The sequence below is a fragment of the Poeciliopsis prolifica genome, unplaced genomic scaffold, assembly GCF_027474105.1.
Source record: "Poeciliopsis prolifica strain line A6 unplaced genomic scaffold, Auburn_PproV2 SCAFFOLD052, whole genome shotgun sequence".
Classification (NCBI taxonomy): Eukaryota; Metazoa; Chordata; class Actinopteri; order Cyprinodontiformes; family Poeciliidae; genus Poeciliopsis; species Poeciliopsis prolifica.
In genome coordinates, this window is record NW_026562427.1 from 52,917 (window position 1) to 73,083 (window position 20,167).

The 20,167-nt window shown below is 39.6% G+C and overlaps 1 protein-coding gene across 1 annotated transcript; it reads left to right on the top strand.

Annotated features, from left to right (window-relative positions):
- On the top strand, window positions 1-16,654 carry galnt12 (UDP-N-acetyl-alpha-D-galactosamine:polypeptide N-acetylgalactosaminyltransferase 12). Its single transcript, XM_055058835.1, has 10 exons — window positions 1-745; window positions 1,909-2,078; window positions 3,646-3,835; window positions 6,049-6,234; window positions 6,422-6,539; window positions 7,013-7,189; window positions 9,360-9,491; window positions 9,746-9,859; window positions 10,814-10,969; window positions 12,168-16,654. Exons 1-10 carry the CDS (start codon window positions 393-395, stop codon window positions 12,303-12,305), a joined length of 1,734 nt encoding a protein of 577 aa, XP_054914810.1. The 5' UTR covers window positions 1-392; the 3' UTR covers window positions 12,306-16,654.
- The last annotated feature ends 3,513 nt before the right edge of the window (window positions 16,655-20,167 follow it).

Sequence of the window (20,167 nt, forward strand, 5' to 3'; positions counted from 1 at the left end):
CCAATCCAGGAAGATAAATCTAATCCCTGTGTGTGTGTGCGCTCGCGCGCGCGCGTGCGTTAATCCTTTCACACTTAGTGCTGCACAACAGTTGGAGGAAGTCCAACAGGAGGAGTGTCTATAATCTTATCGGCCGTGAAGTTAAATACATTGAGGTTCCGGGTAAATGAGTAACAACACGGAGGCTCCTCTCTCTCAACCAGCTGGGACTCTTGAAGATTCACAAAGACACTGAACTTCCCGTGGAAGTATGTATGCGGCGCAAACTCAGGCGGAAGCACGAAGTTTGAAAGTAGCCTCTAGTTCGGCAGAGCAACTTCCCCAGAGTCCCACTGGCTTGAAGGGGGCATGAAACCCCGACAGAACTTTACTCCTCGCAGAGAAGCCACACCATGGCGTCGTGCGGAAGAAAGAGTCGAACCAAGTTAGTTCTTTGCCTCTTAGGCGTCACTTTGTTGGGGTATCTGATATTTTTCAAACACCCATCCGGGCACGTCGGCGCTGCAAACCGACGCGAAGTCTCCGCAGAGGGAGAGGAGGAGAACGAGCGGCTGAGGAGGCCCGTTTACGAGAAGCCCCCGCTGGATTTGAAAGCCCCGGGTGAAATGGGAAGAGCTGTTAAGCTGAATTTGAACAAAGAGGAGAGAATGAAAGAGGAGGAGAGCATCCAGAAACACCAGATCAACGCCTATGTCAGTGACAGGATCTCACTGCACCGCAGTCTGCCAGAGAGATGGAGTCCACTGTAAGTGTCACCCAGAGCACTTTCATCCCTCTGAGAGTTGAGAGTGCGTCCTCAGAGTATGGATACCTACCTGTCATTTGACTTTGACTACACTCTTAAGGGCAGGTCGTGGTGGGAACGAATCTAGTTTTTTTTTTTAATATTGAGTTTTAACAGCTGAAATGTTTCATCACGCAAAATTCTACTTTTAAGTATTTTTAATAAGATGTACCAATGCCTACTCCAGGAGCATGAAACTCAGAGAAAGCCAGTGCATGAAAGAAAGCTTCAAGTATTTTCCTCTTATCGGCTTCTTATGGCCGACAAGGAGACAAAAACTGAATTTTGGGAATATTTTTGAAACTAAAATGGAAAAAAAACTAAAGAAGCCCGGTTCTTTATTATGTAGATAAAAACATTGTTATTTATTTATCCTGGGGGAAATTTGTGTATCCAGAAGCCCAAAAATATCAACAAAAGCATACATAAATGCATGCATCAAGCATTAACACAAATTTATTTTAATTGAAGTTATACACCAATATCCAGGATGTTATTTTATTTCAGAAGAGGAATAATAACTTTCTTGTTTTACATTGAAAAAAAAAATTATATTCTACGATTGGCATAAAGTATTAAACTTTTACTCAATGTTTATATTTATATATATGTAGATAGATCAATAGATACATAAATGGATAAATAGTGCGATCGGTAATCATGTGCTACTGTTAGTGATCAAGAACACTCTGCTGGCGGATGTTTCATGTAACATGGAGCAGAAAGCTGACTTTATTTCTCCCTACATCTAGTCGGTGGCGCAGGTTGCTACAACCGGTAGTAGCCACACAGGCACACCCGCTAGAAGGAAACAAACGCACCCAGTACAACACTTTCATTCTATCAGCTGAGATGTTGCCAGGCGACTGTGCCAAAAGGCAGTTTCCTGTTCCGTAAGCGAGCAGAGAGTCCGAGCAGAGACTAAGTGTAAGCGGGAGGAGAAGTTTTGAGTACCAGTATTACAAGTTTTGAGGAGGACGACATAAAGACCTGCTTTTGAAATGAAAATGTAAAAAGTATTAAAAGTTTTAAGAACAAAAGACATAAAATCCTGTTTTGAGACTGAAGATATGTGTTCTTGAATTATGGCAGAAAAATTCCATCATGTCCATCGTGCATTTCAGTTGCAAAGAGCTCAAGTACGACTACAAGTCTCTGCCTACGACCACTGTGGTGATTGCTTTCTACAATGAGGCCTGGTCTACCCTGCTGAGGACGGTCCACAGCGTGCTGGAGACTTCTCCTGACATCCTCCTCAGAGAGGTGGTGCTGGTGGATGACTACAGTGACAGAGGTAGGCGATGGGACGCTTGATGGACAGGCAGCAGGGCTGCAGGTCTAAAAAGCCAGCAGATTGACAGTTACAGGAGATTGAAAGCTTGTTATTGGTGCTCATATTGAAGCACACGGACGGAGCGCAATCAATGGATTGCCAAATGAGCTGTGACTGAAAGGGTGCGAAATAGCAGAGTCAGATAGATACACACGAAGCAAAAGGTTTTGTAAGGGACAACTTTATAAGCGTTTTCTAGCCATGTATTTAACAGAAGAATAAAAAGTGCTGAGGCATGCTTACAAATGAACAAAAGGCGAATAAAGTCATAACGACATCTGTGTTTCTAGGTGCAGCCATTTTCTAAAATATTGATCCCCAGGACTTTAGCTCTTCAAGGTGGTTTCCAAACATTTAGAATCATGAGCCTGTAGGTGAAACAGTCAGTCCCTGCCTCACCCTCTGCTCTAACACCATTTCCACATGTTAAGTCATAAAGATGCACTGTATTTTACTAATGTGTGTTAGGGAGCTAAAGGCATTGATCCTTCGTAAACAAATTTTGGGATAAAAAATTTTCCGCTGCACATCAACCTCATGCCAAGTTTTACATCACTCATACATTTAGGCAGAGTGTAATATTTGCAAGTCATTAAGTATTATAGTGAAGTTAAATATTACATAGTAGAGCAATACAAATTCTTTTTTTCATCTTTCTTCTGTGAGCTAATGCAGGAGTTTCAAAGTCATCAGACATTAAAAGGACTTGGCGTTTACACAGACAGACAAATTTCTGCAGGTTTGTGTTTCGCAACTGAAAGACTGGGGAATCACACACTTAACAACTGTGGAGGAATCACAGATTGAAGGATTTCTCAACCACCAAAGGCAAATGAAAGCCTCAGACTTACCAATAGTTGGTGGTAATAGAAGATATTTTCCGAATTCGGACAGACTGTGTTTCTACACCACTCTCCTCCCATTTAATGAAAGAGATGCAACGTATAACACTGAGTTCATCCCGCAAGTGAATATAAACAGAGACTTTTAACAACATATATACCACTCAGTCCAACAAATTGAAAACATTAGTTTGTATCCCTTTAATTAGCCTTCCTTCCAGTAATGAGATAGTTCGGGTCAGGATGCCTCCTGGATGCCTCCCTGGTGAGGTGTTCCAGGCACGTCCTACAGGCAGGAGACTTCGGGGAAGACCTAGGACACGCTGGAGGGACTATGTTTCTCAGCTGGTCTGGGAACGCCTTGAGATTCCCCTGGAGGGGCTGGAACAAGTGGTTGGTGAGAGGGAAGTCTGGGCCTCCCTTCTTAAGCTGCTGCCCCACAACCTGACCCCGGATAAAAGAAAAAAGATGGATGGATGGATAAATAAATGAAATAATTATTGTGTGACATAAAACACAGCAGGAAGTATTATACAAAACATAATTTTTAATCAAGATGACAAAAGTAGCATAAAATCACATTGCTTCTAACATGGGTCCAAAAAGACCCACTCATGGAAGACTTTATAGTCAATATGTCATGCATCAGAGGGTTAAGAGCTCACTTTTACTTGAATTTCTTGAAGATCACCTAAAGGAGCCACTGGAGAAGTACCTCTCAGGGTTGAAGAAGGTGCGTTTGATCCGGGCCACAAAGAGGGAGGGGCTGGTCCGAGCCCGGCTGCTAGGGGCATTCATTGCCAAAGGCGATGTGCTGACTTTTCTGGATTGCCACTGTGAGTGCCACGAGGGCTGGCTCGAGCCGCTGCTCAAGAGGTGAGAAATTGCTTTTCAGGAAACTGTAGCACTCTTCAGTTTGAGTATTTCACTCCAGTGTTGACTTTAAAGATCATGTTTTCAAGTTCAGCTGTCGCCAAGCGTTGCATAGACGTGCATCGCAAATAAGCGAAGGCTATGAATGTTGAAGTGTTTCAGTATTTGCATATATGTGCAAGTATAATAAAGAAGGAAGCAAAGAAAATCAGACCGATGTTTTCAGAAGCACAATTATGCAGTGCCTCGCAGATGCGTTCACACACCTTGAACGCGTTTTCCATTTTGTCACATTACAAAAACAAATTTGTGCAGTTGTAGCTGGACAACTACGCCACTTCTCTTGGCCCACTGTGGTTTAATTTGTAATTTTAAAACCGATCTGATGGAAAGCTGGAAAGGACTCTTGATGTGTGCAAGATGTAAAAAAAAACAACAACAAAAACAACAACAACAAAAAAAGTCAGTATTCCATAGTTTCTAAGTATTAAGAGTTCCTGTTCTGGAAAAAAAAAATTTCTGGATTTTAAGTTCCTTTTAATTCCTTTCTGGGCTGCAACAATAGGAGTCTCTGCATAACAGTCCAAAAATTAATCTAAGAAGTATATTGGTTCAAATAGTGAGTATTCCACAATTTATGAAATTACTAATACACTAGGATAATCTAAGAAGTATAGTATCAGCCCAAATAATGAGTATTTGGATTCTAAGTTCGTTCTAGTTTTTTCTTTTTCTGGGTTAAACAGTGAGTACTCCACAGTTTCTGACAAGTAATGAATGGACTTGACAAAGTGACAGGCAAGGAAAGATGGCACAAGAAGCAACATTGGAGACATGGCTGTGTGTTTTTAGTTTTTTGGGAATTTTTCTCTCAGAAGCAGCCGGGGACTGACGCACCGGAAAAACTGATAGAGTTTCTTCTCCCAGAGCTACAACGATACAACTGACCAACTGATGCTACTTCCGCTACAAGACAAGTTCAATAAAAATAACTGACTATTTGTGCTCAGCTGCAGAAGTTTTACAGAATCTGAGCTACATTTGTTTTGCAGCCGAAGAAGAGTCAGTTGGTCAGTTGTAACGTTGTAGCTCTGGGAGAAGAAACTTTCTAAAGGTTTTTCTGTGCATCAGGGCCCGGCTGATTTTGAGGAAACAATTCTCAGAAAAAGAAAAATTCCCCCATAAGGCAGACTTAAAATTTCTATCAGCCCTAAAGTCTCAACCGATACATCTCTTATTTACAATCATCCAAACTATTGTGGTTGTTCCCTTTGGGCCGAAAACTAGCAACTTCTCCAAGATCAATTCCATTCCCCTAGTGAGTTTTAGCATCCAAAGTTTGCTTGTGAAATAATCTCATACAACTTGTGCCTCTGTCTCACACCATCAGTCTGAGTGTTCACTAGTTCGGCTCAGTCCATCAGAACTTTGTCGATATGCCAGGGATCCACAAGCTCCAGAGAAAAACGTGTCTGCCTTCACTGAGAAGATAAAGGGTTCCTGAAACACTTGGAAACTGAACAGCTTTGCACCAATCTGATGGTGGAATAACCTGAGTATCAGATCAAAATCAATCAATATTTCTATTGTTGAGCTCACATGCCTATTTAGATACGTGCTTTTTGATTAAAACATAATGAATTGCTGTTAATTAATTACTGACCCTAAAATTAACTCAGTTTAAAATTTTAATCATGTCCCACCACTAATATTTTGACATTTGCATGCTTGCTGTATATGTTGCCTGCAGAAGCTAACAACAGAAGCCGCTTGGTTTCTATCTGATGGATGCTCCGCTTTGTCCAATTGGTCAATTTAGGTGGACAGGCATGTGTTGCAGGTTTCATTGTTGCCATACTTGGTGTCTTTTAAGATAACCTTCCTCTGCTTTAGACTTCTGCCAAACTTCTTTCCTGATCTGTCTGCTGTGTCCCTCCATCTTCATGATGTCAATTCCCCTCTAATGTCGTGACAGGACAGCTGTATTTGTACTGAAGTTAAACTTTTTACAGATGGACTCTGTTTAATAATTTTGTGATTTCTAAAGAAAACTGGTAGCTTTGGATTTTATTCTAGGGAATTGGAGTAAAAGGGTGAATTAGTTTTCGGGGCATGGTACTGAGCTGCATTTTGACCAACTGCAGTACAGGAAGTTAACACAGATATTAAGTTTAACATTTTTCTTTTTGACATTAGCTTTCCTCTCCTTTCTCCAGGATCAAAGAGGAGCCCAAAGCCGTGGTGTGCCCCGTCATTGACGTGATCGACTGGAACACCTTCCAGTATTTAGGCAACTCCGGCGAACCTCAGATTGGTGGTTTTGACTGGCGGCTGGTTTTTACATGGCACACAGTCCCAGAATATGAACAGAAACGCCGTAACTCGCCCACTGACGTCATCAGGTACTAGTTACAAAAAAAAAAAAAAAAAAAAAAACTTCTGTGAGCAAAACAAGATCACAGATTTTTATTCAAGATATTGTATCAATTCCACCCATATCTTCAGATGACTTTTTTGTATGTATTATCAAATAAGAGATGGATAGTGACACCAAGATTAACTTCTGTTTTTTTGGGTTTTTTTTTTTAGATCTCCCACTATGGCAGGCGGTCTGTTTTCTGTGAGCAAAAGTTACTTCCATTACCTGGGGACATACGACACAGGAATGGAGGTTTGGGGAGGAGAAAACCTGGAGTTTTCTTTCAGAGTAAGAAGTAATCTAGTGCATATCGTCATTTTCTCATACATTATACGAATGCATACTGCTCAGTTGAATTATAATTTTGTACTTGTAGAGTTTGCAAAATGCTAACACTGTTTACAGCAGTAATTCACAACATGCAGCACTGAACAGACATTTGGAGCTGGATTAAATTAACTGTAAACCATGTGACAAATTCTTCTGCAAACCACAGTGATCACATTGACACTACATTACAAGAGAAAACAGAGTGAAAACCTTAAATGATTTGATTGCTGTGAAGAATTTGAACATTTCTTTCCTGGAGTAAATACAACATCCCAAAAGAGTAGTAACCAAAAATATGTCTCTGTAGTGGCAACAATAGCCCTTTTTTTGTATCCAAGCTCCTCCACAGCATTTGCCCTTTGCGTAGCCTGATTGATTCACAGCAGAGAGGCTAACCAAATCCTCGTGGTGCTGCGGTTCTCGTCTCTTAGATTTGGCAATGCGGGGGTAGCCTGGAGATCCACCCGTGCTCCCACGTGGGTCATGTGTTCCCCAAAAAGGCCCCTTACTCACGGAGCAAAGCGTTGGCAAACAGCGTGAGGGCGGCAGAGGTGTGGATGGATGAGTACAAGGAGCTCTTTTACCATCGCAACCCCCATGCTCGACGGGTGAGTCCACACAAGTTGTAAGAGGGTGTTTGATGGGTGTCAAATAGCCGATGTCGCTCTTTAAAAAGGAATTGAGTCACATTTAGATGGGATTAATTGTCCACTTCCGAAAGTTGCATACTTGTTTTTTTTTTTTTTCTTTTTCTGCCTGTCGTTTACTGCATCGATATGCGGAGGCAGTAAATGACACCCATGCCTGTGTCATTTTCCCTCATACTACTACACATGAACAAGCACGGCCGCTCCCCCACTGTGGTGTAAAAAGCTGCTCCTGATTAAGTGACTCTCAGGATACATGAGCGACACACACTCAAGGTGACAGGAGTGCCGGGGCATTCCGGTGTGTGATTACCACCTTTTCCGTGTCACTCTGTGCCAGCGGGTGTCACCCACCTGTCCTTGACAGGGTGATATCAGTGCTAACCTGTGGGGTGCCTTGTCTTAATGTGTGTGTGTGTGTGTGTGTGTGTGTGTGTGTGTGTGTGTGTGTGTGTGTGTGTGTGTGTGTGTGTGTGTGTGTGTGTGTGTGTGGAGTGTGTGACAGTGTAGTTAAGAGGAGAAGCTCTCGAAGCACAGATCAGGTGGCGCTCATCTCCCTGAGAGGAGGAAGCCTTGCTGAAAGGGAATATTGCTCAAAGCAAGCAATGCTGCGTTACTTTTCACTATGAATGAAGGCAATGGGTTTGTGCATTTTAACGTTTTAAACCTTCTATGAATGATTTGTCATAACTTAAAGCATAAATAGATGTGATGTAACTAAGATGCAGCTATGCTTTGCTTTTTCATACCACAAAAAATAGAATATATATTTCTTTCAGCAAAATAATTTTAAAATAGGTGATTGCTTTAAATACAACTCCATGAACAAAAAAATAAAAGTCCAGAGTACTTTGAGTTCTACATTTTCGAATGGAAAATCATTAATTTCCCCAGCTTGTTATCCAAGTCCTGATACTGCATTAAAATTAAGTAAAACAATACCTTGTGCTTGAAAACTTAGTAGCTTTACCTGCCATTAAAAATGCAGCGAACAAGACCCAGATCCAATATCAGGGTTCAGATCAGGACTTCTGTCAGAAATACAGATGCTGCATTGTTGTCTTAAAGCCTTATAGCCACTTTGAAACACGATGGTTGCAGCATCATGCTGTGGGAATAGTTTTCTTTTTTTTTTGAGCAGGAATATAAAAGCTGGTCAGAGTTGTCTTTAACTTTTTGCTACAATTGCAGTGAATGATGGTCTTACAAGGTATTTACTCGGGGGGAGCTGATTACAAAACTTGAAACATTTTTCACAGTTTTATTTGTAAATTTCAGAACACACTTTGTAGTTTTTCTTTTACAATTTAGCTCTACTTTGTGTTGGTCTATCACATAAAAATCCAAATTAAGACGCATCTATGTTTGTGCTTAAGGTACACACACACACAAAAAAAGAAAAATCAAAGTGTTTGCTTTTCCAACACAAATAAGAATATCAAGCACATCGTCAACGTATCGTTCCTTGTTGTCCCATCCCGGTCTCCTAAAGGGAAGAAGAGCGCTCGTTCCCTCAGACATGACTCTTGCACTGGGTCATTCCAGCTCCACCAGCCCTTGTTGTTCCCTTGTCTGTAGTGGTGCTAGCACTTGATAAAAGACCACCTCTTTTAGGAATCTGTCTCATGACTGGATAAACTGATAAAGAGCCAATTAGAGCCGTGTTTGGGCACACGGCCAGCATCCATCATTCTGCGGTGCGCTTCTAGATTCTTCTTCCAGCAGTGAAGGTGTGGTGAGCATATGCTCACTGGCAAAGCACAAGTGTTTGTTTTCTTGTAATAATCAGCTAATCTTTATCAGAGTGGTGACGCCTGTTTGTTAAAGATATTTTCATAAGCAGATTGCTGTCGGCATGCAAAACACACATATACATCCTTCTGTTCTTTAACTAGAATTAAGGAGTGCCTTACTTGTGAAATATTTGATGATGTTGTGTGTGTGATTAATGTTTGACATATTTAAAAATGGGCAGAGTTATGAAACAACTATAGAGGGTGCTGTTGTACATCCTTTCACATCAGGGCTAAGTTATGATGCAGCATCTGGGAGAGAAGGATGAACTCTGAATTTATCGAAGTTGTTTCCAATTAGGTCAGTTATGTTTTAATTTTTCTTTTTTTTTTTCTAGGAAGCCTTTGGAGATGTGACAGAGAGGAGGAGACTGAGAGAGAAGCTGGGGTGCAAAAACTTTAAGTGGTATCTGGATAACGTCTACCCCGACATTTTTGTCCCACATGATCGACCGGGCATGTTTGGAATGGTTAGAACGCTTCTGAACGGACTACTGTACTGCCAAAAAATATTCAAAATCAGTGAATTTGCATGTTTCAGTCACTTTCTTTGCTCCGTCAGTAAAGAAATCTTTCACCCACGCATGCAGACTGCCACTCAAATTCAAATGAAAGCAAATACTTTTTGGCAAAACTTTGCTTATAGGAATAAGAGCAATATTGAATTGTGTGTTTGAACCTTTGTAATATGCCTTTATGTGATTTTTTTTTTTTTTTTTGCTAGCTGAAGAGTCGAGGAAAGACCAACTACTGTTTTGACTACAATCCTGGGGATGACCAGGTGCTGGAAGGTCATAGGGTCATCCTCTATCCATGTCACGGCATGGGTCAGAACCAGGTAAGCCCTGTCAGACAGTTTAGCGATACGAAAAACTCTTCTGGCTCTTCATGGCCCCCAATGTAGTTTATCTTACTTTGTAGTGTAGCCCTAGGCTCATTTACATTTTGTGTCATAGTTAGAAAAATTGCAGACAGCAATACACTCCCATTACACTGATCTTATAAAGAGATGTGTTCTCTCTAATTTTTCTTTTTAAAACAAATGTCAAAGTCAGTCAAAATCAAACACAAACATAATCTTCAGGTCAGCCAGGCTAATCCTGATCTTCTGCACAGATGTGGTTGTTTAATCTTAATCCATTTGGAGACATAACTGCTTATGCCGAGTGAACAGTTATCCAGAGCCTGTCTTTTATAAACCACTGATTTAGTTTATGTCTTTTTACTCTACAACTTTTTAAAGATGTATTTCTACTTAAATCATGACTTTGTAATCTCAGTGTTGTCTCAATGTTCTTATGTTTCTAGTTCTTGTAGCTCAAAACTATTTACTCACCAGCTCTTTGTTTAGTAACCGTTTTCTGTCCTCTGAACCTTGAAACAGTCACTCCCTCCTCATTTCTTACATTTATTAACAATGGACTTACCCTTTCCAGGTTCTATAATACATCCACAGTGTTGGTCTATAGAGGGATTCTGCCCATTTCTCAGTTCTATTTCCTCTGTTAGTTGTCAGTAAACCAGGGAGCTCTGTGAGATTTAGCAGTGCTGCCTGAAACACCCCTCTGTGGACACGCGCTGATGTCATTTTTGTTGAAAATGACTTCTGTAGTTGTTGGATTGTCAGCCTTTTGGGATTGCCCTGCATCGCTCCATTCTACATTGACAGTCTGTAACCAGTGATGCTTGTTTTTGATCTCCACAAACGCACACAGGCAAATTCTGTTGCACAATGGTTTTTCTAACCGCTTCTTTGTTTGTGTCTTGCATCCATGATGGGTTCTCCCAACAGTTTTTTGAATATTCAGTCAATGGGGAAATATGCTACAATACCAGAGATCCTGCTGGATGTGTTGTGCATGACAGCATCAGCACTTACCTGACTGTCCTACAGTGCGAGAAACGAGGACGACCTGTTCCCATGGACCAGAAATTTATCTTTCGAAAGGTACTGCAAAATCATCTTGAGGCCACATTTATTTCCACTTTGTGTGTCTGTAGCTTTTAACTAAAAAAATAAATGTGTAAAAGTTTTTTTTTAGGTTTCATGATTATCAAATAATGCTAGTAGTCTGTTCTGGTTAGAAAAAGTTTTATTAATATTTTGTCATGCTACAGCTTGACATATATTTTATTTATCAGCATAATTACACAGTGTTAGGCCCTCTTACCCCATATAAAGTCTGTTTATTGAGAATGGTTCACCTGTGAGTATTTTACTCTCAGTATAAGTCAGCTATTTAGTGAAGGCCTCAGGTTTATTAGAGAACATCGGTGAACAAATAGCATAATAAACAAGCCAGAAAGGTCAGGGATAAAATTATAGTGACATTTAAAGCAGGGGTACGTTATAAAACCAATCCATTGGCTGAAAATGGGCAGAGCGTGACACAACTCTGCCCATTTTGTGCCACAATCCAAAAGTTTGTGGCACAACTTCGCCTCCTTCCAAGTTGACTAGAAAGGGATACGGATCTGTAAATATGAGGACGCCAGCAACATTTGACATGTGGAGGATCAACATTAATTTAAAGATGTATCTCAAAACTTTGAAACTCTCTGTCCAATCAGACAAAGATCTCTTGATGAACACAACTGGTAGAGATATATCTCTGAAAAGATTTTCAAATGTTCATAATCAAAGGTCAATCTGTACAGCATTGACTCACTAGGAGCAGAATACAGACATATATCCACTTTTCAGATTTCTGAAGGAACAATTAAAAAGTCTCATTATCCTTTTAGTTATGCACTGCAAGCTGTGTATTTACCACACATTGCTGTTCAGCATGTGCTGAATGTAGTTTCAGGATGTCAGTGTCTGACAGCCTGCCATGCCATCTAAATGTAAATGGATCTGAAAAGATGAAATGTATGTTGGAAGAGTGAAAGATGCTGGAAAGTGGGATAGTATTGGGAGAGACCATGATATATCCCAGGAAAAGGATGCTGGATTTGCATTTCACTTGGCCAGCTTGTGTTGTTCTCTGTTGTTGTTCAGTGTTTTTCGCATAGACCAGAGGTTCACATTGTAACTACATTTTTGCCACATGAGTAATTTACAAAACCTTGTGTTGTAGATATAAATGAGTTTCCTGTTTACAGAAAGTTTTTTTCTTTCTTTTTCCCCACATGGTGGTTTCTAGGATGGGACTCTGCTCCATGTCCAGACCCAGAAGTGCATTGAAGCAATGGACCAGACCGACGATGGGACACCAGCCCCGGCTCTGCAGCCCTGCTCTGACATCCTTCGCCAGAAGTGGTTTTTTGAGGAGAAGCTGTAAACACTTTGTATATATGGAGCATCTCACCTGCTGAGGATTCCTCTCTGATCCCCCTTCCTAATCAAACAACTTAATCTTCCATGCAATTGCAACAAAGTTCATATTTTCTCATGCATGCAGTGCACAAAACTGACAATAGGAATTATGACGATTTTTCAAAGTGGGCCAGACTTGGTCTAAGACTAAGTGATGATCTAAATTGCATATGGTGGCATTCTGTCCATTTTATTGCTGTTGCAGAGACTCTTTCAGCTTCCTGTGCAGAAATAAGGACGCCGAAACTTGTGCATCAATCCGACGGAAATTATGCATTTATAAATCTGCCAAAAGAGCTTTTTAAATGGCTGGCTGATATTTTTTTCTGAGCACATCATGAGGGCCTCTTTCTTGATATTTGGATTTTCTCCTGTAGAGGGGGCTAACACTCCTCTCTGTGTTTGATCCTTTCTGTCAGTGTGTCCTCGCTTCATCATGTGCCAGTAAGGACAAATGATTGGGTGTTTTAATAGGAACCTTTTGAAAAGGTTGACTGCTTGATGCTTCTTTATAGCAGAAACTTAAAAGCAAAGTCATAGATCGCAGGTGTTATGCGATCCTAACCATAACGCATTACTACTGAAAACATGGAAAACCACTCTGTTACTCGGCTTTGATGTCACATTTCACATGAAGTGAAATGTCCTGGGTCATTTTTGAACAGTTCCACTCAAAAGTTTTCATACACTCATCATTCACATTGAATGCCATTTATCCTTTTATTTAAACTGTTGTTTACCAGGGCTCGCTATTATGTGACCTGCAACTTTGCCAATTTGAAAACACAAGAGTCAGACTTTGAATTTATTTTAGATTTTCCCTTTTCCAGTCGAAACACAGGCTCAAATTTATACATTCTGCTCTATTAATATTTGAGTAAATGTCCCTTAGCAGGTTGCAGACAAACATTGTAATTCTTTGTTGCCCCTGATGAGATTCAGGTATTGGACTACTTCTTTCATTAAAAATTATGGAGCTCATTTAAGTTGCTTGCTTTCCTGGCATGAACTTAGCTTTTAATCATAGTTTATAAATTTTCAAAACAGTTGAGTTTAAGGCCATAGAAGAAGCGTAACAGTCACAAGTTTTATGCCCTCTCAAACCAGTTTTGATGTGTGTTGAGAATCTTTTCCTGTTGGAATTACTGTGTCTTAGATTTTAGATTTATATATCTGTCATCTGCACAATAACAACGCAGTAGTGAAATGTGTTGTGGTGCCTGGAGCCAAAGAAAAAGACAAAACAGCAAAGGAAAGCAGGAGTTCACACAGAACAGCACTTAGTGCTGCCACTATTTTTGCCATTAATTTGAGCAAAAATTAGTGCTGCCACTATTTTTGGCGTTAATTTAGGTTCGATCTTATTTTACTTCTCTAAACTTTCTTCCAATTTATTTTGGCCAAAAAGCTTAACATTTGTCTCATTTGAACATGGAACGTTCCTTCAGAGGGCCTTTACCATTTATGCTGCTGTGAATCTCCCAGGTTATGACTGGCTGGAGTTTTGGAGATTCCTGGATTAATCCAGAACAATCCCAACCATTTTCAAAATGGTTGGTGACCCAAATCACAGTGGGGAGTTTGTCAGACTGTAGGGTGTTCCAGCCTCATAATAATCCCAAACCAGTATCAAACCTGGTTTTAGAATGAATAAACATTGAGCTGCTTGAATTCAATCTTGTAAAAAACAAAAGAACTATCATTTAAAACCAGTTACGTCCAAGGAAGCCAACCAATTTAAATAAATTCCACCAGGAAATATTGATTTAGAGTTGTCAACAAGAACATTTGTCTACTTATTTGTGGGTTGTAATATATTTAAACCTACACACTATAGGTCAAAAACTTTGGTTACAAGATGCAACTCCCACAAAAATCACCAGTATACTTTGCAAGAGATAAACATAATTCGTATGTTAAGAATGGCACATTTATGAAGGCCCTTTTTTTGGACTTTGCTTTCTTCTTTGAAACTTCTTCTGACTTTTATATCAGTATTATAGTATTTGCTCATTTTGCACTGAAGCTGTGCATACCTTGTCAACCCTAAACTCAAAGCTCTAAGCAAAGTCTGATCTTATGGTAAATAAATGCCAAAAATCCTTAGAACTCCTACTGGTTTCTGAGAACAGCATTGCAAGCAATAAACTAAAAGTTGCTGACAACTTTTTGACCTGAATGTATCCATATTGTGGCCCAGAGAGGATTTCCGAAAAAATGCACAGTAAAATTCGAACTTGTTCAGCCGGTTTGTGTTTTTATAAGCTCTATTTTGAATGGTAGAACCGTCATAGACTGACGGGAAACATTTGAAGCAGGGTCAAATTAATTCCATGACTGCATGTGAACTTCTGAGTGAAACTGTAAATTCCAGTTTAGTGGCTGAAATACTGTATACAGTATCTTGGCTGCAAATATATTCTTTCAGTTTTGTGTTCGTAAAAGGTTTCTTTAAAGCTTCTCGTCATATTTGCCGTAACAAGAGTTAAGTCATCTGGTGATGGTTGCAGACCAACATCATTCTGCACTGAAATCAGAGTCGTAGTGTTCTAACTCGCCCATGTGTGTCTATTTATAAATACATTAAAGTTTGTGTTACATAATTTAATATCAGTGGAGGAAAAAAGCCTCTCGGTGAGATAAATCAGTATTGCTAAGATCGCAAGAAAAGAAATTGGCTGCACTCCAAATGTTTGCACAGGCCTGGGGTTCTTCCATTGCTAGCACATGTTTTTACTCTGGCGGGTCACACTGATGTGAATACTGACGCTGTTTCAGCATTCATCCGTCAGAATGGACTATTCCTTACTTGTGTGGGTCTCCCTCAGGCCATGCGGAGGGAAACAGCAGAGGAGTAGACAGTTGTCGGTGTCTCCAGAGTGCCGCCATGCCAGATGGCTTCCTGATTGATTTTCAGGGCTGCTCCCAATTCTTTATCACATTTTCCCCCTCCTCTCTATGTCACCAGGTCTTTATATTTTGCACCTGTATATACACATTCTGTGGGAAAAATAGAAAGCGAAATCAGGAGTACATTTTTGATAATAGACCTGAGTGAATGAAGCAATCTGTGACCTCTTCCATACCATTAACCTTCACAGGCTCTTTCACCATCAGCCTCAAATTACTGCTGTTAGAAACTAATGGTAAGAGACCATCATGCTGGAAAAGATTTTCGATATTGATTCAGAGTGTTTGTTTACAAGAGTCTAAATGGAAGCGTTTTCAGAACACTAACGCTGGGAATTGAGCTGGACTAGAAGCCGTTCGTTCTCGCGAAAATGAAATTAATAAGATGAAGAAGCACGTGCGCTGCTGTTACAGGAAGTTGATAACGTCTGTACAGTTCAGCCAACGTCGCGCAAGCCCACAGACGCAGCACCAGATATTTGCTACCATGCACTTAACGCTTAAGGGTTTTATTGCACTGTGCAGAGCAATGGAAGAATGAACTGAGATAGCTGTGTTGGGCTGGAGGGAAGCACAAAATAAGCACCAAGCTTATTGAAATATGGATGTAATTACTGGGCTTCAGTTCCCTGTAGTCCATAAGAAGGCTTTTTGTTAGGATTATAAGTAGTACACTGCTAAGTGAAGTGGACCAAATGACCGGTGGGGACAGTATCAATCATAGTAGGAAACAAGAAATATTTTTGTCACAATTGTGTGATGATAAAACAGCCAAAGTGAGGTGATCAAGTTTAATAATATAACTGTTTCAGTTTATAAGGTTCATTGCTAACATGTCTGGTTAGCCTATTCTAGTGAAAAGCGATCACCTTGCTGTAGTTTATTAATGGACATTTTTTGACTTTTTTTTTCTTTTAAGTAAGACTCATGACAACAGGAAATACAACACGTATTTACTGTTGTTCTCTTGGCTTTCTGAGTAATAGAGCTGATTTACCAGAAAATGCTCAAACTGCTCCTTTCACTGATTTATCACATATATGGGAAAAAATGTATTTATTGTATCTGTGTTGCCATCTGTTTTCGAACCATTTGAGTGTTAGTTTGGATGCTGATTTGATGTGCTACAGGTTTCAGCTGCACTGTTTCGCCAGTTCAAGATTATATGTCTATGTCGTATCGTATTTCTTTTGCATAGCAGCCAAACCTGTGTCAACAACATATTCCGTGACTTGTCGGAGAGATGTTATAATGTTGTCGTATTTGACCATGCACTGTTTCACAATAATGCAGAGGTTCCTATTTGTAATGACAACAACTTGCAGTGGGAGATGTTTGTTTGTTTTTTTATGTTATTGCTGGCAACTGTGAAGGTGTAAAATTCCTCAAAAATAAATTTTATAACAGTAACATAAACTCACACTGACGTTTTTAGAAAAAAAAATCAATTTTAAATTTGAGTTCATAATGTGGGCGAGAAAAAAAATTAAGCTGACAAATGTTAAAAATATTAATAGATATGTAAATTAAATAGAAGATTTATTATTTTTTTATTATCTTAGCATCAAGCCATTATTTCTGGTTTCCTGGAACTTAAATTTATACAATGGAAAGTCCATCAACATAACAAAGACAAAATTATGTGCTATTTGTATGCTTCGGGTGCATTTGGGCCATCTGCTGCCTCTGTTTGCTTTAGCGAGAGACAATTTAAAAACTTTTCTATATTCCACTCATAATTAACTATTGGGAAATGTTATATGACTGCACCAAATATAAGATCAGGACATTTAAATGTTTTTCAGTTCAATCAGGAAGTCTTAATATAACGTTAATAAGATTGTTATAAGGTTCAAGTGACAAAACAGAGAATGATTAAGAACGGGATGTGTTTCATAATTTTATGAGGTTTGTGCATTTTTAAATGGCTAGGTAATGAAAGTACATAAAGAGTAATAAGCTGAAATGCACTTTTTATGTATGGGTAGGGATCAATGGCGTGACAATGAGACGAGAATATGCTACTGCTACTAGAAATGTATTTTAGAGCGCTACACAAAAAGTAGATTTTTTTCTGTGTTTCGACAACTGAAACACGCGATGCCAAGCCCTCCTAAAAGTATAATATAAAAGATATAATTTTTTACATTTTTGTGTTTGTCAGTATTGTCAATTAAACAGTGACTCATCTGCATCCGCAATGATTTAAAAAGACTCATTTCACCCACATTAAACTGCCGGAGATGTGAATCAAGATGCTCAGGGGATAATGAGGCAAGGAGAGCTAAGTTTTCCCAACCATATCTGATTGGATTGGTCACCAGCTGCTGAATGTGATGGTGAAACGTTGTGCCAGAGCCAAGCTTCTCGGTTTCCTATGAAGCTGACAGTCAGGCCTGCGATCAGTCTCGGTTACTCACTGAGATTTTCGGCTGTTTATTTGTCTGGGCTTTGTTTATTGTGTGACATGTTTCTTCAGCATTTTGTAGAAGATATAAAACAAACGTATTCTTTTTAGTTATTTTGCCAGGCTGCTGTGTCTTTTGCTTGAAGAAATAGCAGCGAGGAACATTTGTGCCCCACCGAAAGCGCTGCGTGCATCAAGCCGGCTTCTTTCTCGCACAGGATGACATGTTTTGATGCAAAACAAGCCACAAAAATAAATAAATAAAAATCCCCACATTACACGGCACCACTCGGCTGCTTGCTCAGAAGAAATGAGAAGCACTGCAGAGGTCTGCGATGCCACTCTTCCTTTTTTGCACACTCTCCTCTTCATCTTTCATTCACAGGTTTGGAAAATGTGCAGCAAAAAAGAGGGGTTGAGAAATCCTGCAAATGCATTCACAGAAACCCTGCATGTTGTCGCAGTCTACTCGCAGATTGTAGGCGTAGTTTTTGATCCAGTGAATAGATGCTGCACTACAGTCTCTCTCTCACACACACCCCATATGTGTCTTTAATGGTAATGCAAAACAAGACTCCCCATGGAGAGAGTCATTGGAGATGCTTTGGCTTCAGTTGTCAGGGAGCTGAAGAACCATAGGAGGAACTGAACACACACACACATGCACGCACACACACCAACTGGAAGTCATTTCCACACTGTTGTCGGTTTGGTTTATGTAATCCCCCAATACCCAGAACAGCTCAGGAGCTGTAGCTGTTGGCGGCATTCTCTAGATGACACACTTTCACTTTCAGGAGGGACTAAAGACGGAGCACAAAACATGTGAGGCCCAGATACAGAGATACAATTACATTTCTTATGCACCGTGTCTGATTGACGCCTGATTAGTGGGGATCGTTCGCCGAATTGAGCCTTCCATCAGTCATCAAATCAGCAACAATTAACCGTACTTCAGCAGTTATGTCGAAACAATACCGCTGCTGTCTTTGCTGGATGACATGATCTTCCATTTTGGCGGATTAAAATAGAACCCAGTTTTTTTTGTGTTTTTTTTTTTACTATTTTCAGTGAGCAAGATAGAGCTTAAAAAAACATGGCGTATATGATGAATATTACTGCACACTTATTAAAAAGTCAAGCAAAGAGCACCAAAAACATCACTTTGTTCTCGCTGAACCACAAATGGCAGTTTTATTTTTTTTATTTTTTTTTACAAGACTTAAAGAAGCAGCTCCTAAGTGTTGAAGCACATTTATACATGCAACTAGAATGTTTACTAACATGGACTTGCACGATTCAGTATGTTGAAATTAGTATAAAAGCTAAAATGAGCCAAAATTCTAATGTTAGCGTGAATACTGTCAGTAGCATGTGGAGCATCACCAGCATGTTGTCTGTAATTTACTTTCTCCATTCAGTATACACTACTAAACATGACTAATATGTAAGAGAAATAGCTAATACCATATGTCCCATGTTAAATCCACTCATATAGTTCACGACTTGATAGTTATACTGACCATCATTTGCACTGACCATTTAAGAAAATCAGAGAAAATATCACTTGCATAATAATTTGCAGACATGTACTAAACTCATTAAAAAAATCCCACTGAAATACATTAAAGTAACCAGAAAAAACAGTCTTATTGCATTGCTCTGAACATCTTTTCTTTTTTTCTAAGTCTAAAACCTGCAATATTTGAGCACTGTTGAAATGGGAACAAAAGATATTTATCTAAACACTTAAGGGGCCATTGTCAGAGACATGAGCTGAAAGCCCTCTTCAGCTTGTAGGATCAAGCTCCTCTAATCCATGTCTGCAAAAACAGCCAAAACAGCACCAAAGGAGGACGAACTGTTCCGCTTTTGCCTCCAGTTTTCCCCTCTGTTTTTCCAGTTGAGTTAAATCCCGCCAGGAGCTTTAGCTGAGCAGAACATAGTACAATAAAACTATTTATTTTTTTCTACATTCAGTGGAGCAATAATCTGAAAACAAAGGTCCAACCAGCAAAACTAATGCCACCCTCAGTCTGACATGTGAATCGTTAAAACAAATAGATGGGACTTTAATCAGGAAAAGAGTTGGTTAAGAACATCTCGTAATTTTCCATTTAACCCCACAGTTGGAGTAAAGATGAAAATTAGCAGACTTCTGGTTTCTATCTGACATCATCGGATAAATCCATGTTCATGAGTCAGCTGCCACTTGCAGCACAGATGATTTTTTTTTGCCCAGGCGCTCCGTTGCACAATGATGAACAGGAGGTGTTATTTCATGCAAAGATCTAATGCTGATTATTTAACTGTTTGTTTGTTTTTTGTCCACAGGGACTGAATGCCTCTTCAGAAGCAATGATTAGTTTGTCCATGAGTTAATTTCCAAAAGTATTCAACTATGCTTTGAAAAATGATCCAATTTCTATGTAATATGTTGTGTTGTGATCATTTGCAGAGGTCTTAATCAATGATTATTGAAGATTGTAAGGTGTTTTCTTTAGACTTTG